At 37.0% G+C, this 23,926-nt stretch overlaps 1 protein-coding gene across 2 annotated transcripts in view; it reads right to left on the bottom strand.

Annotated features, from left to right (window-relative positions):
• Positions 1–433: 433 nt before the first annotated feature.
• The window catches only part of PPP2R2A (protein phosphatase 2 regulatory subunit Balpha), an 85,120-nt gene continuing 61,627 nt past the window's right edge, over positions 434–23,926 (bottom strand). For both annotated transcript variants that reach the window (XM_068552743.1, XM_068552744.1), the window contains exons 4-10: positions 17,332–17,497; positions 10,990–11,102; positions 10,093–10,270; positions 8,102–8,266; positions 6,983–7,152; positions 4,076–4,167; positions 434–1,431 (exon numbers count right to left, since the gene is read on the bottom strand). In XM_068552743.1, coding sequence (XP_068408844.1) covers positions 1,152–1,431; positions 4,076–4,167; positions 6,983–7,152; positions 8,102–8,266; positions 10,093–10,270; positions 10,990–11,102; positions 17,332–17,497 — 1,164 coding nt within the window. In that variant the 3' untranslated portion in view covers positions 434–1,151. The remainder of the gene's footprint in view (positions 1,432–4,075; positions 4,168–6,982; positions 7,153–8,101; positions 8,267–10,092; positions 10,271–10,989; positions 11,103–17,331; positions 17,498–23,926) is intronic.

Genomic DNA, 23,926 nt, shown 5'->3' with positions numbered 1-23,926 from the left:
TAAAAAAAGTTTTAACTTGTTTAAAAAGTTTAAGACTTTGACTTAGTATTTAGTAATGCAAAAATGAAATTAAGCACTGTAAAGTCTTTAAAAATGAAGTTCTACAAATTTGGTTCCCATTTACAACAGTTTCATTAACAGATAATGAACTAAGTGTAGATACAATGTATCCAATACCCTTATAACTACAGTAAAAAAAAAAATCTCTAGTAGCATGTATAGATCATGATATCCTTAGTAATATCAATATATAGTCAAAACATGTTCATACAAAGCCAATACCTCTCCTCCTCCATGTAAAAGAACACTTATTAAAAATAATTAACAAAAATACCCATAAAACAATGGAACCTCATTTCATTTCACTGCACCCAAAGCTATGACACAAAATACTGGCTTAAAGAGGTAGATTAAAAAGAAAAAGAAAACCAGATTCTCCATTCTTTGTCACTTTTATTCAGTAGTAGTTTTTTTTTCCTTATTTTCAGTGCCAGACACGGCAAGGAGTGATTACAGCCAACTGTTATTAAAACATTTGTTCGCAACATATACCCCCTTTACCACTGACCCCAAACTGACTCGTTTTGTGTGCTTTCGTTCTTTCCTTTTTTATACCACCACCAAGACTGGGTGGAGGGGCAAGGGTAAGAGAGATGAAGGGGAAGAGTCCAGGAGGCCAGAAGAGGAGGAATGCTACAAGCCACAGTAAGAATGAGCTGTATTTAATTTAAAAAAGGGGGGAGGGGTGTACCCCACAAATGATACAGTAATGAGGATACACAATTAAATCCCATAAGCATGACTGAAGGCTTTCACTGTGTTTGACGTCATCACAATGGAAGGCATAAAAAGTGGAGTAAATCAATGTTGATACAGTCCAATCTAGTCCATTAGGCAAGATGGTGCAAGAAGTCATTTAAATTAAAAGTGCCCTACCCTTACCTAAATGGCTAGCAGACATGGAGAACACCACAGTGAGGAATCCACAGAGCTTTCTCCATGTAGCTATTAAAAATGTGTTGTCGAATGGCACATTGTCAAACACTGGAAAAGGGGCGCCACAATGGACCTCTCTCTTTTTTAAGTATGAATGCTAGATTCAACTATCTCAACTAAGCAGGAAGTGGGCTCTTCTGCTAGGAATGCCAACCCTAATTCACTTTGTCTTGAAATATATACAGATTGTTTGTAGTAGCTACAGCAATGATATTTTCCTTGGGGTGCCAGGCTGTATGAAGTATTTTCTTGTTGAAGTCTAGGCTGTCAACGCTTATTTCATCTTTCTTTCGCTTGCCACTTGCACACACTTTGCGTGGCTTCAGAACTGTGCGAGGTTTATTGTTTTCCCGTGATGCTTCTAGGGTTATGTCTCGCTTTGTGTTCCGGTCAAACATTCTGAAGAAATTATTGTAAGATCCAGTCATGACAACACTGTAAAAGTAGACAGAGCACTCAGTCAAATAATGAACATTAGTTTTCATTGGTGAAACCTTGCCTAGTACTCCAAAGAAAGAGCTACTTCAAGCAGATGTGGATTTAGGGAGGGGGCGGCTGACACCAACCCAGGGAACAATCACTGGAATAAACTAGGAATATAGTTTTAGTAAACTTAATTTTCTATTAATGACTCCTTTTCATGACTACCAAAACTGTCACCAAAGTTGAAAGCATCCTCAAGTAAAGCTTATAAGTAGTACTGAATTATCTTAGTTGAATATTTTTGCAACTTCAGTCTCTGCAACCAACCAGACCAGCCAGCTTCTACCAACCAACCAACAACAAAAAAAACAAGACAAAACTATGGTATACAGCTTTCTGTAAGAAACCAATGCTTTATTTTATGATTTACGTTATAAGCTATTTATGTTCCCAGGACACTGTCTGGTTCAGACAGTAACGTCTTATGTATGCTTACAAGAAATCTGCTTCAGAGTATAGAAAGAAAGTAGCATATACAACTTTTATTAACAGAAAATCGTTTAACCTATATAACACTAAATATATTTTAAGCAAGTATTTTTTGACAAATATTTTTAATAGTATCAGTTTGCAGGGGCACCACATTCTTGCCCTGCCTAAGACAATTTCTCTTGTCAGTCCTACTCGCCATCCATCACGGCTCAACATCTGCTAAGCAGCCGAATGAGCAAAACTTCACATGTTTGAAACCATTAATAAAGTACTTACATCCTTCCCACATGGTATAAATTATTATTGTAAATAAGATTATAGGACACCGGGAACTGTTTAAAGTAATGCTTGAAAACATCTCTGAATATTTACAAATATTATACATTATACAGGGTCACATATTAAATACAAATGATTATGACCTATTCATTAATGTCAATTCTCCCAAAGGACACTTCACAACATTTTAACCAAACTCAGGTCGGTGCATATACCTGAAAGTAATAAAACTGTATTTCTTTTAAAATAATTTGTGTAGTTTAGACAGGCATCCCCATGTTAGCTGAATTTGTGAGGTTTTTAATGGATTAGGGCACCTAACCTATGCTATTTTAAAAGGTGTTGTTAGGCAGCATTTCTGTGGTATTCTTGCCAAAAATGTATAACTGGAATCTAATCACGAGAGAATATTAGACAACACTCAAATTAAGGAAAATTCTACAAAATAAATTGCCTGTGGTTTTCAAAAAAGCCAAGGTCATGAAAGACAAGGGAAGAATGAAAAACTTTTCCAGATTAAAGGAGACTAATGAGATGTGACAAATGAAACATACACTTTTGGATTGGATACCAGATTGTTTTTCTCTGCTAGAAAGGACATCATTGAGAGAACTTGTGTTATTTATGGGGATCTGTGGATTAGATGGCAGTACTGCATCAATGCGAATTTTTCTGCTTTAGATGCCAGTACTGTCATTATATAGGAGAGAGTCTTTCAAAAAATTTTTTTATGTTAAGGGAAATAATTTTTCCTGACAATGGAACACGACGCTTAAACACTACGAGGACGAGCTGGCCGTAGCGCTGCGCCATATCCTACTCCATCAGTGTCGCCTTCCCTTTCCTGTCTCCTCGATGCCTCAGGGTGAGCAGTGGCGTTCAAAGACGAAGCCTGCTTGCTCCTACTCCAGGTGTGCTGTGGCCAGCCTATAGGGCCTCATATTATAATCAGATAAAAACAATTTTAAAAATCAGACAAAAGATAAATTATCCAAGTTCTGCTATCTTCAACAGCACCATGAAACCTGACTCATATCAAGCTTCAGCGATAAAACTATTGTTGAATAAAATACTCTAATGAGTGAGTACCTTGAAAGCAAGTTTAATAATTCCAGAATTATGTTTTCTTTTACTATTGTCTGTTCTATTGGAACATAATAAATGATAAATAAATACTGACATTTAAAAATGGAATGATTAAGACTTATTTATCCTTCGAAATAATGGTACACATTTTGATGACATAGTAAAAAGCAATCATACTGTGGCAAAGTTGTGGATTATAAAAAGCTTAATTACTCATGGTAATATGGTTAAAATAATACATGGTAATTACCTCTTCTCTTCTATGAGGTATTAATGTAGTACCTGGAAAAACCAGTGTGTAACGCTGCAAATGAAGTATCTACTGCCTAAATATTTCTAAAAACAATTTAATAGCAAAGTAACAACCAAACTGAAATTTCACCATTTTAACCACTGACATGTCAAAAATGTGATTGATCTGGTTCATAAAAGGGAAAAGTTTAAAATTTATATCATAATTTATTATATCTACAATTTTTTGGTATACTTTCACATTTACTAGTGAAACATAATGTTTAATTTTTATCTGCCAATACTGCTGTAAGATTACTAAATTTATTTGTATGGAAATATGTTAATATAAATGTTTCAAAATTAAAAAAAAAAAAAAAAGATTACTAAATTTATTTCAAGGAGACCCTAGGGAAAATGAAGTTGGGAAATGTAATTTATGTCAGTTTAAAAACACGCTGGCCGTTAGTAAATGTAGCAACCATACTAGGAGTGAAATAGTAAATTTCTCTCCTCTAATGAAATTCAATTTGAATAAGAGGTTCAGTTCAAATTAAAATCAATTTACCTGTCAGATCCATTCCAACAACATTCAAATTTGTCAAATATGCAGTCATTTTCATATAGTGAACAAAGTTTACTTCTGAGGTATTCATGCACCTGGGGAAAAAACAAATATATATGTATACTTAGCTTACACCTTAAGATCTGCTGCTCTTGAAATTAGAAAATGGTTTAACAAGTCTATATTTTTTCAAGGCATATACAAACACGTATACATACCTTTTAATCTCATTAAAACTCAATTCTCAAAACAAACAAACTCAATTCTCTGAGAAACAGTAAAGGTATTTTATCCTTTCACGGACATCTGGTCCCCCTTCCATGAACACACATTTTCCTCTCGTACAATAGAGAAAAATACCCTTCTGGGCACAGCACATGTACTCTTTACAAGCTCGACTGAAATATTTAGGCCAGAAAACATTTAAAACTGGCACAGATAAGAGACTAATTAAAGAATATTATAGCAATATTTGAATTTGCTAACACTTGATTTTCAGCCCATTAACTGTTGATAAAAAACATGCAATACTGTGGCTTTACTTCCTTTTTAACTACCATTTTTGGGGCATAAATAACTGAAGCCTACAATATCTTATTAAGTGCATATGTTATGCATTGCATGACCCTGCCCTAGTTTGGTGATAAATTATATGGTTATTCTAGGTATGTATTATGGAAATATTTGATATACTTGTTATTACCTATACAATATCCAAAGCTAATGATAATGTAGCTCTGTTTTTTGAAGTATAATTCTATGTTTACTCACTAGTATTTCACAAAGGGATCAACTAGAAAATAAATTAGTTACATAAAAAGTATTCTGAGAAATGATACAATTCTATATTAATATTACTAAATTACAAAGGACAGTTCCAAAGTATTTGTTGTGATCATAAGGGAAAAAAAACAAGTTTCTATCTCACTATTCTTCTTTACTTTAAAGAGAACCTTAGAAAGAAGTAATGATAGAAAAGAGTAGGTACCTTGGGACTTCCCTGGTGGCACAGTGGTTAAGAATCCGCCTGCCAATGCAGGGGACATGGGCTCAAGCCCTGGTCCGGGAAGATCCCACATGCCGCGGAGCAACTAAGCCCGTGCGCCACAACTACTGAGCCTGCACTCTACTCTAGAGCCCATGTGCCACAACTACTGAAGCCTGCGTGCCTAGAGCCTATGCTCTGCAACAAGAGAAGCCACCGCAACGAGAAGCCCACGCACCGCAACAAAGAGGAGCCCCCGCTCGCCTCAACTAGAGAAAGCCCACGTGCAGCAACGAAGACCCAATGCAGCCAAAAATACATAAATAAATAAATAAATAAATAAATAAAGAGTAGGTACCTTCTCAATGCTTAGAATTCTCTTTGAAACAACCTAAAGTCATTTTAAGTGTCCATTTCAATTATACATATTCAATAATAGCTGAATCTGCATATGCTACATTTGAGAATGATGTGACTCTACTCCCAATCACTAATCTAGTTCAGCATAGGTAGAAAAACTGCAAATCAGGTAAAATTAGGTAAATCATGATAATTCAGCCAAGTTTTAGAGTGCACATACAGGGTTTCTCACCAAACAATGTAAGCGAATGAAGGTAAGGTTCAGATCAATTATTCTCAATGGGAATGGGGTGGTGGTGTGATAGTGAGGGTGGTGAGGATCACTAGGAGATAGATCAGAATCTTGGCAGTTACACAAATGTAATTTAAAAACAAAGCAATATTGTATCCCTTTGTTGTTGTTTCAATGTAGCATTTATTTTGAAATTTCAAATACCATTAAGGAGACTCTTAAGTGGTTCATGTTTGTCAAAGAGGATTAAAAGTTTGAGAAGCATCCTTCTAATTTTACTGAGAACATACAATGTAAAGAAGGTACCATTTATAAATTCTGTGTTCCTAAAGCAGTGTTAAATGTTTTCTACACTGCAGCTTAGGGCATAACACAGGTTTCTACTGGCCCCCCGACCCTGCTCCCAGCTGTGCACATCTTCATTCTCTTCTCCAGAAGAAAGGGATCCACGGTAGCGGCTTGGCTGACAAGAAGAGAATCCAGAGCTGACATCCTACAACAGAAAGGCAGCTCCTAAAGCTGTCTGCTGGGTTCTCACAAGCCCTTCTCCTTTAGGTTAAGACAACAGTTATTAGCCAGAAGGAGAATGCCAGTTCACCTGACTGGGCACACCAAAGCTAAGCTCTAGTTCAACTAGCACGATCCAGACTCCATCCGGGACACCTCGACTAGGACTGACCATTCTCCCCAGTCCTCTTCCCCCAGACCTTGATAGAGACCGTAATTCCATCCTCACTTTAAATGTAGATAACAGGGAAAAAAAGTTATTACCGAACCAAATTGGTAGCTTTACACTTTAAAACTGAATAGACAACACAACCTATAAAAGTATATATAGGGCTTCCCTGGTGGCGCAGTGGTTGAGAATCTGCCTGCTAATGCAGGGGACACGGGTTCGAGCCCTGGTCTGGGAGGATCCCACATGCCACGGAGCAACTGGGCCCGTGAGCCACAATTACTGAGCCTGCGCGTCTGGAGCCTGTGCTCCGCAACAAGAGAGGCTGCGATAGCGAGAGGCCCGCGCACCGCAATGAAGAGTGGCCCCCGCTTGCCACAACTGGAGAAAGCCTGCGCACAGAAACGAAGACCCAACACAGCCATAAATAAATAAATAAATAAACAAATGTGGGGTTTAAAAAAAAAAAAAAAAAGTATATATAAATTTAACATAAGGAAAGGCAGTGTACTCATGGATCTCTGAAGGAAAAAAACCTCATGGTGAACATACACTGCACTGTACTGGGATTAACACATAGTACAAAATCCTTCTCTGTAAACACTTAAAAGTAAGTAAACAGGTTACATACTCACTGAAAGAAAAAATTGCAAATACCTGGTATGTTTCCACAGGCCTGTTTTCCATATTTAAGTCCCAAATTTTGACTGACAAATAGTCTCTAGTCATCATATATCGACCACTATGGCTGAATTTTACATCAGAAATTGAAGAGATGATTTCAGAAAAAAAGGACCTGTTACTCGGATCTTCAGGTTCTTCAAACACTAAAAACAAGCAAAATAGGAGGGCTGAGGGCAATTTGTAAATATTCTGGCTTGGACAAAGCATTTACTCAAAACACCATTCATCAACTTCCTCAGAGTGAGCTAAAAATGGCAGGGTGATAAAGAACCGAAAAACATCTCTCTAGCTATAAGAACATACCCTCCCTGAGAGTTTAAGAGAATCAGAGCGACTTAGTACTGAAGTTGAAGATGCAAAAGGACGCATGCAGCACAGCACCTTCCAGAGTCATTCAGCTAATTCAGCAGAACCAGACTCACTCAAGATGTCTGACTTCAGTGCACCAATCTGAGGTCCTGCATATACCTCACTGACTTTGCCTGCACTGTCACCATGAGAAACACACCATCCTCACCATTCCAACTCATACCCGCATTTTATTTTTTTAGTGGCCTGGTAAAATTATTTTGATAAGCAGCATGTACCTATCTTCATGAGTTTTTAAAATCTTCGACAACTTGAAGATAAGAATAATGCAATCCTTTAATTTTTTTAACCTGGTACTTTTCAAACTTGTTTAAGCCAAAGAAACCTCATCTCAGAAGAAATCTTCCTAGGAAGCTCAAAACAGAAAGGAAGAAAGGACGGGAGGGAGCAAAAGAGAGAAGGGAGGCAGGGAAGAAAGGAACTGCTCTACTTGAATACAGGACTGGAGAACCCAACCCAAGTTCCCAAAGAATAGCATTGCATTAAAAATACATCCACTGAAAAAAAAAAAAAAAAAACATCCACTGGGACTCAACAGACATGCCCCCAAGAGAGCCTTCTGTGCTCTTCCAGTAGAATAACCTATAATCCCTCATGTTGAGTCAGGCAGCTTACCAAAGGGAACAGGAGGTTTAAGACTTGCAAACCTATGTAAATGTAGTTACCATGTCTGAAGACAAACAGAAAATGTTATCATTTGAAAACAAGATGCAATTAACTTACGTTTAGAATGCCTATCACAGAGGGCGGATGCCCTCATGTCACATAACCGAATAGTTCCTTTACTGCTGCTGTATACAAATGTGTTACAACTGTTTGGATGGAATTCTGCTGCTGTAATCACCTCTGTCAGCTCCTCCATATTGGCAGGCTTGATATCCACAATATCTGGACAGCATTTTATTAAGGAATTTCCACTTAGAAAAAAGGTCAAGCATAATTTTATATTTTTCAAATCTAAAATTCATTCATAGACTTAAGCACAACTATTAATTCTAAACTGCATATTACTACTTACATGAGTATAAATCCCAGAGGGATCAAAACTCTTAATGCTTGAAAAAAAAGTCTGAGACAGAAACACGGGCGAATTTTAAATCACCTTAGAATGTAGAGGTCTTTTTTTTCTGAGTATGATACAAACCTCAGAAGCCATAAAAAAAAGACTGACACACCATCTTCCTAAATATTAAGAAGATATTCCTAAATATTAGTGTACACTCCAAACAAAACAAAAGGAAAAATCTGAAAGGCGGCAAAAAAGGGAAACTGCACACAAACAGTGGAGCTGATTTACTTGATGTCAAAAAGGTGCTTTAAAAACAAAGAAATTCCAATAAGAATATATGTAAATCCAACGAAAAATATGGAAAAGAACAAAAAGAAATATAAATGGCTGAAAAATATGAAAACATGCTCAAATCTACTCAGGATGAAAGAAGCGAATCAAAACAACATGAGAAGTTTTCACTAACTAGACTGCTAAAGGTATAGGAAAACAGGCTCTTTTATACACTATAAGCATACCTCGTTTCATGGTGCTTCGCTTTTATTGAGCGTCACAGATACTGCATTTTTTTATAAATTGAAGTTTTGTAGCAACCCTGCATCTAGCAAGTCTATCAGCGCCATTCTTCCAACAGCATTTGTTCACTTTGTGTCTCTGTCACATTTTGGTTATTATCACAATACTTCAAACTTTTACATTATTATTACATTCGTTATGGTGATCTGTGATCAGTGATCTTTGATGTCACTACTGTGATTGTTTTGGGCTGCCATGAACTGTGCCCACAAGATGGTGAATTTAGTCAACTGTTGAAAGGACAACCAAGGGCTTAGAACATTACATAAACTTAGTTGATAAAGCAGCAGCAAGGTTTGAGGGTACTGACTCCAGTTCTGAAGGGAAGTTCTACTGTGGGTGAAATGCTGTCAAACAGCACTGCAGACTACAGAGAAATCATTCATGAAAGGAAGAGTCAAAACTGACGTGGCAAACTTCGCTGTTGTCTTATTTCAAAGAAGTTGCCACAGCTCCTCCACCCTTCAGCAACCACCACTACAGGGATGCATGTATTGGTAGAGTATGAATAATAGTAGAGTGTTAATTTTTCAAATGATACCTATTTGGAAAGACATACATTAATACTAGTTATAATAACTAACATTTATCAAGAACTTAAATACTTAAAAACAAACATATATACATTTCTATATTTATATGTATATAGTATATGTGTGTGTATATATCTCATATATCACACACTTGATTATGCACAGAAAAATTTCAGGAGGATAACAAACAATGAAAATGAGGATTGGGAAAGTATTTATACTGTCATGCATCATGACTTGTATGAATTTCTTTTTCCAATCTTATTTTTATAATTAAAAACATTTTTTAAGGATAATACTCCACATATTTGTTTCTGTTAAAGAAACAGCTATTTAAAAAATTTTCTATTTTCATAGGTACAAACAGATGAATTCCTTAAAATTCTAAGAATCCAATTTTTAAATTGATACATTATGCTTTTTATCAAATAACTTCAGCCAGTGTTCAATCACTTAAACACACAAAAAAAATGGTATAAAGTAAGAAGCTACTATAAAAAGAATCAAAACACACTAAGGAGAGATGAAAATAAATCCAGTATGGGCACAACATGCATTCTTTACCAAACACCGAAAAAAAGAAACCAAATGGATACTAAAACTCCTGTCTGTAATTTCCAGGTGCCAAAGATTAATCCGCAAATCATCTGCAGATAAATACGTTTCATAATCACTATTAATAGAAATTGAGTTGATGTGATATGTATGAGCGTTGGCAAATATTCGTCGTGGACTGGCCTCCACCATTAGATCCATGGGCCTAAAGACCGGCACCTGTCAATAAGACACATGAAAAACCGTGATTACAAAATGTTTACTGTTTACAAGAGCACTGAAGGTCCAGAACACTTCATTACTCCAGTTTTTGAGGGAACATAAAACAGTATATTACACAGATTTAGTTTTATAAAGCAACTGATGTTGACTGCTTATTTAAAGTGTTAAAATGGGAAGAAAAATAAAAAATCTGGAAAATTTACCTTCTTTTACAGATAGCAGTACTATGAGAATTTGCAGTTTTTCCCAGTTTCAATCTTTTGCTTGAAAGACTTGCAAAGCTAATAAATGTTTATAATTTAAAGTGGCTAAAAAGGAAATTAGCCCAAAGCATCTAATTCTTGGTATTTTTTTAATTGCAACTAGAAGATTTAGTCCATTTCTACTTTTTTGATCTCCAAAGAAAGTTAACCTTGAAACTTAACCTTCTAACAGCTGACAAACCATGAGAGCAAAAGAGAGTATGGTGGCACAGTATAAAACACAGGCTTGTGCTGAGTCCTGGTTCAGCCCCTGACCACAGTGAAACCTCTCTGTAGATCAGGGTCTGTTTAAAATTTGAGTTATTAATGTTCTATCTGGTTACTAAATCTTGGGAAGAAGCAGACTGTAATTATTCCTATTCATGTTCTGCTGAGTATCTATAATATATAACAGGAATACAAAACAGTATTCATCAGAATTAGAATTTTTTTTTTTTTTTTAAATGTACTTACACGTAGTGTAGTGACTGTAGTAGGATCTCTATACCTTCCATCTTCCTCTTTCAAGTTATACCCTTCTGGTCTTTTGTCCCTTTCACTGATTTTCCATAATTTTATTGTTTTATCTGGGGAGAAAATAAAGAAAGTCCTCAAAAAAAAGATTAAAACTGATAGAAGAAGCACATTTTAAGATATATTTAAACACACCATTTCGTATCCCAAGAATAAAATCCCTGATCTGACTTAATAGAAAACAAATTTCCTACCACCAGATGAATAAAAACATCCATACATAGAAAAACAGTACAGAAATCGCACATTTATGTTAATGGCACTCGTAAAATTCCATTTGATATTAAAATCAAGTCAGAGCCAGGTCCTTATCCTTCAAAAATAATTAAAGCTAGAGGGGAAAAATTGTTATTTATGTACATATAAACACATATATGTCTATACATATATACAAACATATACATATATAATGCTTAATATTTAATTTTTACACAGAGTCGTTAAAATAGCCTACTATTTAGAATAAAAATATCATAAAGAATATCTATCTCCCTTGGTCCCACACTTCCTAGCAGATGCTATCAAACACTCCATAAATTTCTTCATGGGTCTGGAAGGATCTGTTTTTAAAATCTTTCTTTTCCTCTGTTGCATTAGGGATTCAATTCAAGTAAGTAACAGGGCCTGAAAATAATTTACCAATTAAAAGCATACGTCCCCAAGTCCTTCGATCCCTGGTCTGGGAAGATCCCACATGCTATGGAGCAACTATGCCTGTGTGCCACAAATACTGAAGCCCGCGCACCTAGAGCCCGTGCTCCACAACAAGAGAAGCCCCGCTGCAATTAGAAGACCTCGCACCGCAACTAGAGAAAAAGCCCACGCGCAGCAACAAAGACCCAACGCAGCTGTAAATGAATGAATGAATGAATGTTAAAAGAAAAAAAGAGAATATATAGTGTTTTTAAAAACAAGCTTTAATTTTGAAGTAAGTTTAGAGTTACAGAGAAGTTGCAAAGAGTGTTTCCATATACCCTTCACCCAGTTTTTTCTAATGTCAGCATCTTATGCAACCTCAGTACATTTGTTAAAACTAAGAAATTAACATTCTACATTACCATTAACTAAACTCCAGACTTGACTCTGATTTCACCAGGTTTTCCACTAATGCCTTTTTCCTGTTCCAGGATCCAAATAACACCGTATTAGTTGTCAAGCTTCCTTAGTCTCTCTGACTTTACCAATTTCTCAGACTTTCCTTAGTTTTCTTCATCCTGACAGTTCTGAGAAGCAGTGGCGAGGTATTGTGTAGAATGTCCCTGAACTGGGTATGTCTGCTCTTTCCTCATGATCAGACTGGGATCATGGGTTTTTAGGGAGAGCCCAGAGACGAAGCGAGTGTATACATAGTACCAACGTGACTTTTCCACTGGTGATGTTAGATGTGATCACTTGGTTAAGGCAGTAACTGCCAGGTTTCTCTCCTTCCCCCCCGCCATACTCTGTTCTTTGGAAGTGAGTCACTAAGTCCAGTCTACACTTAAAAGGACAACGCAGGGGCATCCCTGGTGGCGCAGTGGTTGAGAATCTGCCTGCCAATGCAGGGGACACAGGTTCGAGCCCTGGTCTGGGAGGATCCCACATGCCGCGGAGCAACTGGGCTCGTGAGCCACAACTACTGAGCCTGCGCGTCTGGAGCCTGTGCTCCGCAACGAGAGGCCGCGATAGTGAGAGGCCCGCGCATCGCGATGAAGAGCGGCCCCCGCTTGCCACAACTAGAGAAAGCCCTCGCACAGAAACGAAGACCCAACACAGCCAAAAATAAATAAATAAATAAATAAATTAAAAAAAAAAAAAAAGGACAACGCAGTTACAGTCCCTGCACGGAGGAATATCCGTCCACATATTATTTGTAACAAGCGTTCCTTCTCCCCACTTTTTATTTATTCAGTCAACCATTTGTATCACTATGGACTCAAGCACGTTTATTTAATATTATACTTTGTGTTACAATCCTGAAACTACACTTATAAAAGTATCACATTCTTAATGGCCCTTCTAAGCAAATGGGTATAACACAATTGGAAAAAGCAGTGCATAAAGGTACCGTAGAACTCTGTCATAGAGAGGTAGCAGGGACTCCTCCAGCCTGGCCACCCCTCTCTGCCTGGTGCAGAAGAGCATGCTAAGCTGCCCCTGTGGGTGCCCTTTGCAGAGATGAAGTGTACACAGAGAAAAACTGCTCACTTTACTAACTTGTAACCTAGTATTTCACCTGAACCCTCTGTAATCTTGTTTTTCAGTTATATTGCACTTAAGTTATATGTGTTTTCTATGTGCTATTTAGTTTATATATATTTATATAATTTAGGTAAAGAGTGATATATTTTAGAATATTTAACCTGTCCCCAAATCTGTAATATAAATGAGCCAAGGCCTGAATTCTACATTTCGGGAGAAATTATCATCTAAATATGATAAGGATGAATCCCCCCCCCCCCGCACATACACACCCCCATGATTATCTTATGGCCTGTTCAAATTTTTCATCCTTACTAAAGATCCAAATAAAGAAATCATGATATACTTATCAAACATTTCAAATAAGACATAATCAGTGTTTGTGGTTCCTAGTAGTGTTATAGGAATAAAATTCTAAAAAAAAAAAAAAGAAAAAAGAAAGAAAAAAACTTGGGTAAACAGATTTTTAAAACAAATTAAACTTCAAAACAAAAATTTTAAAGTGATAAAATTTGTAACTTAAGAGACTTTTTAAAACTTTTAATGGCATAAACAAAGGATCCAGAAGTACTACACAATTTTAGTGCGGTGCCTGGGAACAAGGCAGGTCAGGAATTTTTAAAAAAATCAAAATTCTTATGCTCTACAGTAGTGACCTTTTTATCTGGAGTTTTTGGTCCATAGTTGGAGGTACATGAGAATAATCAAATTCCATAAAACTGCATGCAAGATTATGTGAATATACTCGTTTTCTGTGAAGGGGATTATTAGATTCCTCAAAGAGAACTGTTGCTTCCAAAAAGTTAAGAACCACTGCTCTCCAGTGTTTCCCTCCACTGTGAGCACTGATAACTAAACAAGCGTTCCCCAAGTCCAAATCCCGGTGCTCCCCTCACCACAGAGGGTCAAAACAGGGAAATCCATGCTACCAACTCTCCTTTGTGGGTATGTAGCTTTTATATAAAATCCAAAAAGCTTCTTAGTAATAAGCTGTTAAAACACAACCTGTTTACAAGTGAACTTTGTATTATTCATATATTCAAAGACCCAGGGTCAGCAGATTAGAGTCGGATGTTTCTGCAATGTAGAGAAACTGAGGAGAATTCAGAGAAAGGCAAAAGAAGGTTAAAGAGAAAGAGAATGAAACCACTTGAAGAAACATTAAGTGAATAAAGTTATAAGAAGGTGACTATGAAGTTATTCAAGTATAAACAATCTGGGAAACACTGAACAGTTTGTGATGATCGTGGAAAGCCAATACAAAGATGAAAGTAAGATTAATTTTGGTTATTCAAAGGTGGAACGTTTGGTCCTATTTTCCACCACTCTCCCCAGTAGTTTCTAATCTTTTTGTGAGTATAAAGACCCATTACGTGTGGGGGGAAAAGGTACTATTATGCTCTATCTCAGAGAGAAAACTATACAAAATAACAGAAAGATACTGCTCAGATTTAACAGAAGTTGACATTTTTCCATATTTGCTTTCTCTCTTTTGAAAGAATAAAGCTTTTCAGATACAGATTTTTAAGTCCTATTCCTCTCATCCTTTTTCCTATCTCACCATACCCAGGTAGAGCAGTTTGTAAAATGTCCATACTTGTTCTAGCCTTCCACAATGGACCCTATTTTTAGCACAAAAAATACAGCCCCCACCCCAAAATTTGTATTTTACTTAGTATTCATTAACAACAAAAAGACAAAAACCTACAATGCATTGTGTAGTGTCCTTTAAAATAATTTGTATTATTAATCAATGATTTTTCAAATTTACACAGTAATCCTATTTGGGAAACACTGTTGATTCTGTACACAGAAAAATATTACATAGATTCACATAACCCCTGACCCAACCACTGCAATTTCCAGTGGTTTCTCCTTCCACTGAACTTTTGTAGAGTTTAGTGTCTAGAAAGGCTCGTCTGGTTAAATGATGCCTTATCTCAAATCACAGAGGAGCACATGGAAACCTGCATGGAAGACACGTGTGGATATAAATAAGAACTGAAAGAGATTTAAGATTTAATCCATAAGTGAACTGAAATGGGATTTGCTTCCAAATAATACTGAGAAGGAGGGGGAGGAGAAGTACCTGAGAAACACAACTAGTGATGAACTGAGAACTGTTGAAGCTGGGTGTTGGGTATATGGGGCTTCATTATTCTGCTTCAGCTTGTACTTTAAAAACTCCCCTCTATAAAAAGTAAAATGATTTAGCCTATAAGAAGTGAACTGGGACTTCCCTGGTGGCGCAGAGGTTAAGAATCCGCCTGCCAGTGCAGGGGACACGGGTTCGAGCCCTGGTCCAGGAAGATCCCACATGCCACGGAGCAACTAAGCCCGTGCGCCACAACTACTGAGTCCGTGAGCCACAACTACTGAGCCTGCGTGTCTAGAGCCCATGCTCTGCAACAAGAGAAGCCACCACAATGAGAAGCTCGCACACTGCAATGAAGAGTAGCCCCTGCTCGCCGCAACTAGAGAAAGCCCATGTACAGCAACGAAGACCCAATGCAGCCAAAAATAAATGAATTAATTAATTATTTAAAAAAGTGAACCGCCAAAATTACTAAGAGCAAACACACTTCCTGGGACATTTACTTCCAAAGTAGAAACTACGTAAATGGTATAATTACATATTATTTGTGTCAAAGAGCAGTATCTGAAGTGCTATTTGAAATAACTTAGTTACCTATGTAAATTAAAACTGAACCAAGATTAGAAACCAACATGTGACATGAGTAAACATATACCCTTCATCTAGGATGCTCTAAGTTACAAGCTTTAAATCATTATTTCTATTTATTTTTCTTTCAGTAAGAAGAGAGGGGAATGCAGTTTATGTAAAAAGAGAGGGGGTAGATGGTACAGATTTCAATGGACTTGTTAGGGAGAGCTTTGACAATCAGAAAAATCGGCATCTAAGAGGAAGCAAACATTTATGTTGTCAGCTAGTGGCATCATTCTGGGGAATGCATTTCCAATAACTGGATACAATGGGTGATAAGCTAAGGTGGATGAGGGCAGCACTTAATACTGTCTACTGGGTCACCCCCGAAGTCACTTGAGTTTACATTCTGCAAATGCTAAAGAATGGTGAGGTCTAGGTGCTAAAATCTGATTTTATTAACACCGAGGGGATGAGAAAATGAGAGGTTTTCCCCAATCCTTGTGCCAGCCTCAAAAAACTTTTAATCTAAATTTTTACAGACTATGGCTACCCAGAACACCTGGATGTACCCCTCAAACACTCTAATGCTTCTCTTTAGACTCAAATCCACAGGGATAAACCAGGTCACAACAACTCATGTGAAAAATATTTAGAAGAACAAAAGAAATGACCCACTTCTTAACCTGTCATAAAGGACTTTAAATTCTGGTAGAGTGATTATACAGTTCTAAACCTCACTTAATAACGTTTCCTGAACAAACAAAACAGTATAAGAAGCATCTTCTTACAGCCATAAGGCTCGCTGGGAAGAAGGCAATGAGTCAACTCCGGTTTGTGTCCTTCTTGGATGAGGATCAAGTAGGAAGAGCGCTCTCCTAGAGAGTATCCTGGAATGGGGGCCATCCTTTGACAGAGTGTTTTGTATTTACAGTTTGAAATACTCTTTGGAGAGTTAGGCACACTTAAAAAGGAAGAGGAAAGGAAATCAGTATTTACTGAGCACTCACTATGTACACTAGGAGTCATCACATTTACTCCTCACAACCGTACTGTAACACAGATATTACCATCTCCAGTTTGCAGATGAGGGAAACTTGATTCAGTGTTAGTAAGCTGCCCAAGGTGACTAAGCCAAGAAGTGGCAGAAACAGGACCTGACCCAAACCCAGTGGTAAAGCTCATTCTTTTCACTACAAACCGTGTGGACTAAAAGAAGTGGACACCTGAGGATCTCTTTCATAGAATTTAAAAACTAAAAGACAATAAAAAAGGGAAGACAAAATAGAAGAGTTTACATTCTATATGGGGAAAAAATATTTCCAAACGTCTATTTGCGGAGATCTCTTAACAACTACTCCTCTTTGAAAAGGGGAAAGCATCCTACAGGATATGTGTACATAGTGGGCACATGAAAAGAAAAAATTTACACTTACCATTGGTAGACAATAAAAACTGAGCAGCATTTTTCTGGGGTAACCACCTAATTTTGTTGATCTTTTCTTCTATTTCTAAACTTTTCAAGTAGTCAAACTCTGGTTCATGGCTCTGAAAGGTGCTGTAAACATTATATTCTCCTCTGCTATGAGACTGGATTTTGTTCTAAAATGGAAACAAAAATATTTGGACCAGTTGAGAAATATTTCAAATTAATCAAACATATAGTCAATTCCAGCAGATCCTGAATCTTATATACAATTATATTGTTTTTTATATTTAAAGGCTTTCAAGGAATAAATACAAATGCTTATAAGAAAAAAAAGGAAAAGCTAAATAAAGCCTAATAATTAGGCCCAATTCATGAGGAAAAGTGTTATTAAAATACGGATCATTCTGCTGATTACTTTACCATTATATATGACATAGTACAGAGGACTACTAAGCATACGTAACAAAAAGTAAAGATTAAATAAGAAAAGCTCATCAGGAACAGCTGGCTGAGGCACACCTTCTTTCTCTGCCCACTGTCTTAAGGATCAGTTCTCTATCCGTTACTTAACATGATGTATTGTCCTCTTCCTTTCCCTTTCTCATGCCTGCCTTTAGGTCATTTCACTGCTGAAAAACTCTTTAAGAGAAGAGCTCTCATAAACGCAACAGCACATCTGACCCCGACCTCCCCCACCCAAGACCACAGTTACAGGGCTCTATTACCCACCGAGCCCACATTCAGCAATACCCAGCAGGCCTCACCCCATCAACAACTGTGTACCCTCCTTGAATTGTCTTTCTTATATTATGAGCCTAGCACGCACCAACGATTTATTTCACTTAGTATCAGTGTGAGTGAATATAATTTAAGCTATTGGATAAAGAGACTACCTGTGAACTTCTTCAGTTAACACGACCTTAGCAAAAATGAGAATTACAACCATGTTCAGGATTTTACCTTTTAATCCATCATCACATAATCAAAAACCTTTCCACTAAAGACATTAAATGTCTAGTTCAAAAAACCAATGGAAAAATAGTTTAAAAGAAAGATATTATTTATAATCAACTGTTTTAAGTAAAAGTGAATTAGCAAATGAAATGTTTAAGATTACTTGATAATAAGAATGACCCGTTAGTCATTATTATTATTTCTCCTTATAAAAAGAAAACTTTATTGAATCATCATCTTGTAAGTGTATGTTTTGGGTTGTTTTTTTCCAGTAGCTTGATTACCCGGATTGATCATTCATGGTTACAGTTGTGTGTGGGTCCTCTGACAGTAGTATCAATTATTACTGAGTGGCTTTGCCAATACTGAGAATGCAAAGCATACCATAGAACATAATCCACACTGGGGATATGGAAAGGGTAAAAGTCAAACTCAGAACCTTGGTCTCGTTACCATACTCTTACACCAAATCTGATAACCTAACCCATGTAATGTGTACACGCTAATATCTCACCAGAAGAAATTCCGTAAGTCTTCCACTGAAAGTTACTCAGTTTCTAAACGTTTGTCATGTTACTCTCCAAAAAAAGCTACAATAAGTGTTTTAACTTAAGCAAGAGACTACAATACTATGTACACTAGGTCCCAGAGGTATAGAGAAATTTAATAACACAGAATCTCTGCCTTCCGGTAACTTGTGTGTGTGAAACTTTAGTCAAAAGTAGAAATTAAGGTCCATATAATTCAGATAAGCAAAACAAAGAGCCAAGGTAAGCAGGGCCAAGGTATATGCAGAAACTAGGTCTATCAGGGTCACGCTGTATTTGATGATAAGGAAAAGAAAAGCACAACCATATAAAAATATTTTCTACAACAGAAAAATAACATCATCCTTAAGACTCAAGAATAACTACATGGGTCTAAACATGATTTATTACATGATTCAGAAACAAAATCATTGGAGGTGTTTGGCCGTCTCAATGGATTGCAAGAAGCACTGTTTCTTTCCGACAGGGAAAAAAAAAAATATATATATATATATATATATATATATATATATATATACATATATATATATGTATACACACACACACACACACACACACCCCACACACAAGGAGAAAGTTACAGCTGACAAGTTAAAGATACATGAGGCATGTGCACTCTCTCCTGAAACTGCTAAAATTACAGTGAATTTTTAAAGACAATGGATAAGAACAAAAAAATAACAGCAGAGATGACAGCAGCAGTAACAAATGAAAAGATGTCATAAAACAGATGCCATAAAACAATGACCGACTTAACGAACTACAGAGAGCCGGACCCTAGCAGACAGTGGGATTTTCCCTAAAACGTGGGGAGGGATGTTTACATTACAATGGTCACGACAGCACTGTTCTCTGCATGCACTGAGTACACTGAGCAAACAAAAAAAAGGAACATAATCCCATGTCCTCAACACTGTGCCACTCGAACAAGAACGCATCAAAGTCAAAGAAGGCTATTTTATTTTTGTTTTAAAAACTCTCCTACAATCAGAGAGAATCATGATACATTCCAGAATGCCTCATATTTGGGTTTTTCTTGTACAGCTTTCCAGAATCTATTTTCTTAACCACACAATCTATTTATGTGAAATCTTCTTAATGAATTTAGAAACGCTTCATCCCAACACCTGTAATAGTATCTGGCATATAACAGGCATTCAATAAAAATTTTCTAAATGAACAAAAATAAAAGCAAAAAGAATGAATAAAAGGTGGCACTAGTATGGTAAAGGGAAGCTGGAATTAACCTGGCAAATGGAGTATGGTGCAGAAATTAGGAAGAATGGGTTAGATGCACACACAGCAAGACAGAAGGTTCTGGAAAACACAGCTCTTAGTGATAAAGTAGGGCACAGAATGAGGTGCAAGACATAGTATTCTTCACATACATTAAAAAACACAGTCCACAAAAACAAAATCACATACTTCAACATGGACACAAACAGAAGCCACAAATACATAAAGGATGCTGTATCATGACCAAGTTTTAAAGCCACAATGAAGACAGTGTGGTACTCACACGAGAACTGACAAAATATACCAATGGAAGAGAACAGATGGCCCAGAAACAGGCCTGAATTTGGACAAAAGTGGCACTGCTGAGCCAGGATGGTCTTCTCACTAAATAGTTTTTGGTTAATTGGCTATTCATATATAATAAAACAAACCCTGACCCCTACTACACCTCAAGCCACTCATGTAAACTGATTTCAGGTGAATCAGAAATATAAATGTGAATATGTCTAGTACAACACTGTCCAAGAGAGCTTTCTGCAAATAGTCTGTATCTGTGCTGTCCAATATGGTAGCCACCAGCCACATGTGGTTACTGAGCACCTGAAATGTAGCTACTGTGACTAAGGAAGTGAACTTTAAATTTTACTTAATTTTAATTAATTAAAATTTAAATAGCCACAGGGATCTACTAACTACCATACTAGAGAGCACAGATCTAAAAGATAACAGAAATGTGTATCTTCCTGGACCTTGGGGTAGAGAAGTATTTCTTATACAGGACAGAAAAAGCAGTTAAGTCTAGAGAAAACATTGATAAACTGAATTATATTAATATTAATAACCTCTATTTGTCAAAAGATACCTTTTCATTTTTTCTAAATGGTAAGTCACAGAATGGAAGATAGATACTTCCAACAAATACAACTGACAAAGGGTTCATATATTCAAAAAGTGCAAAAAGCCCACAAATCAATAAGAAAAATGACAGACAACCCAGCAGAAAACAAGTGCAAGAGATTTTAGTAGGCACTTCACAAAAGATGATATCCAATGGCCAATAAACACATAAAAAGATGCTGAACCTTGGCGTTAATCAAGAAAGTACAAATTAAAACCACCATAAGGGCTTCCCTCGTGGCGCAGTGGTTGAGAATCTGCCTGGCAATGCAGGGGACATGGGTTGGAGCCCTGGTCTGGGAAGATCCCACATGCCGCGGAGCAACTAAGCCTGTGAGCCACAACTACTGAGCCTGCGCGTCTGGAGCCTGTGCTCCGCAACAAGAGAGGCCGTGATAGTGAGAGGCCCGCGCACCGCAATGAAGAGTGGCCCCCGCTCGCAGCAACTAGAGAAAGCCCTCGCACAGAAACGAAGACCCAACACAGCCAAAAATAAATAAATAAATAAAATAAAATAAAAAAAGATGACCTGAAAAACACTTGCTCATTTAAAAAAAAAAAAAAACCACCATAAGATGCCCTCATAACCTCCAAATATTTAAATTTTAAAATTACTGACAATACAAAACATTGGCAAAGATGTGGAACAGCCAGAATTTTCATATATTGTTCATGAGAATAAAATTGGCAGAACCACTTTTTACTGTGTTGACTACTAAAACTAAATGCCTACCCCCATGACATGATAATTTCAAGCATGACAATGTGCACCAGAAAATGTGATCAAGAATGTTCACAGCAGCATTATTAATCCATGAACTGAAACAACCAAAATGTCTGCATCTATTTATAACAGAATGGACAAATTGTGGTACAGTTTTACAAAAGAACATTATATAGCAATGAAAGTGAGAAAATTATTACACAAACATAAACTGAGCAAAAAGGCCAGACATAAAATACTTACTGTAGATTCCATTTATAAAAAGTTCTATAACTACAAGCCAAACTAAGTGTTAGAAGACAGGCTTACAAGGGGAGGAAAGAGAAAGGAATGACTGGGAAGGGGAATGAGAAGGGTTAAAGGAAGGATGGGAAGTTCTGTGTGTGATAATCCACTAGTGTTCTGTGCACTTTTCTGTGTATCTTTCAATAGAGCTTTTTAAAAAATGCAGCATACAAACTGTGCAGCCACTTTGAAAACTGTATGGGCGTTCCTCAAAAAAATAAAAAATAGGGTTTCTCTGGTGACGCAGTGGTTAAGAATCTGCCTGCCAATGCAGGGGACATGGGTTCAAGCGCTGGTCCGGGAAGATCCCACATGCTGCGGAGCAACTAAAGCCCGTGCACCACAACTACTGAGCCTATGTGCCACAACTACTGAGCCCTCGTGCCACAACTACTGAAGCCCGCGCGCCTAGAGCCCGTGCTCCGCAACAAGAGAAGCCACCGCAATGAGACGCCTGCGCAGCGCAACAAAGAGTAGCCCCCGCTCGCCGTAAGTAGAGAAAGCCCACGCGCAGCGACAAAGACCCAATGCAGCCAAAAATAAATTAATTAATTAAAAAAAAAAAGGGGGGACTTCCCTAGCGTTCCAGTGGTTAAGACTCCATGCTTCCACTGCAGGGGGCACAGGTTTGATCCCCTGTCAGGGAACTAAGATCCTGCATACCACGAGGCACAGATGGGGGTGGGGGTGGGGGGGAAAGAACTACCATATGATTCAGCAATCTGGTATATATCCAAAATAATTGAAAACAGAATATCAAATGAGATTATTCACAATAGCTAAGAAGTGGAAACAACCTAAATGTCCATCGACTGTTAAATGAATAAAGAAAATGTGTGTGGGGGGGGTGTGTATAATACACATTTAATGGAATATTATTCAGCCTTTAAAAAAAAGGAACTCCTGTCATAGGCTACAACATGGATGAACCTTAAGGACATTATGCCAAGTGAAATAAGCCAGTCAAAAATGACAAGTACTGCATAATTCCACTTATACGGGGTATCTAAAGTAGTCAACCTCATAGAAACAGAAAGGAGAATGGTGACTGCCGGAGAGTGGAGGGAGGAAGAAGGAAGTTGCTGTTCGGTAGGTAGAGTTTCAGTTATGCAGAACTGGGGGGTTCTGTTGCATAACAATGTATATGTGGTTAAAACTGTATTGTACACATGGAAATTGTTGGGAGGTTGAATGTTACATGATATTTTGCCACAATTAAATAACAGCACACAATAACAAAATACAAATTATAAGAACACATTCAAATGGTTATCTATGAAGGGAGAGGTGCATGGGAGAATGGCAGCACGTTATGCAAATAAAAGTTAATGTACGTGTGACTACACACGTGCGTGCACGTGTTTGTTTACTTAAAGAAAGGGCCTCGCCATGATCTATAATAGTAGTGTCATGAACTCAAGTATGCCCCTGAGGTTCAAACAAACCAAAACAGAATATAAAACAGCAGTAAAATCCAATGATGTTTGAGCCAAACAAACATTTGGAAAGAGAATTAGAACTTCATTTCTTACACAAAAATAAATTCCAGAGGGAATAATTAAATATTTAAAAGTAAATAAAGGCAGCCAAAAGAAAGTACAATGGCAAATTTCTATATAATTCTGAAGTGAAAAAGAGCTAAGTATAAAAATGAAAGCAAAGAGCAGAGAAAGGTGGACGTCTGTCTGACTAGGTAGGAATATTTAAAGGTTAAAAAACAGTATACTGGGGAGAAAAGTGCATCTTAGGACAACAGTTACCATCTTTCATGTGTAAAAGGTCCTTAAAAATAATTAGGAAAAATATTAACACCCTCCTCTGAAAGATGAAAAGGTCATTAACCTAAAAAATGATCAGCAAATATATGTATAACTACTCATCATCATTAGTATTCAAAATTAAGGAATAATGTTTTGCCTTTAAACTGATGAAGAATAAAAAAAACATGATAATGACCA

This window comes from Eschrichtius robustus, chromosome 10 (assembly GCF_028021215.1).
Source record: "Eschrichtius robustus isolate mEscRob2 chromosome 10, mEscRob2.pri, whole genome shotgun sequence".
In the NCBI taxonomy this organism is placed as follows: domain Eukaryota; kingdom Metazoa; phylum Chordata; class Mammalia; order Artiodactyla; family Eschrichtiidae; genus Eschrichtius; species Eschrichtius robustus.
The sequence above is the reverse complement of the archived record's forward strand: the minus strand, read 5'-3'. Positions and strand labels throughout refer to the sequence as shown.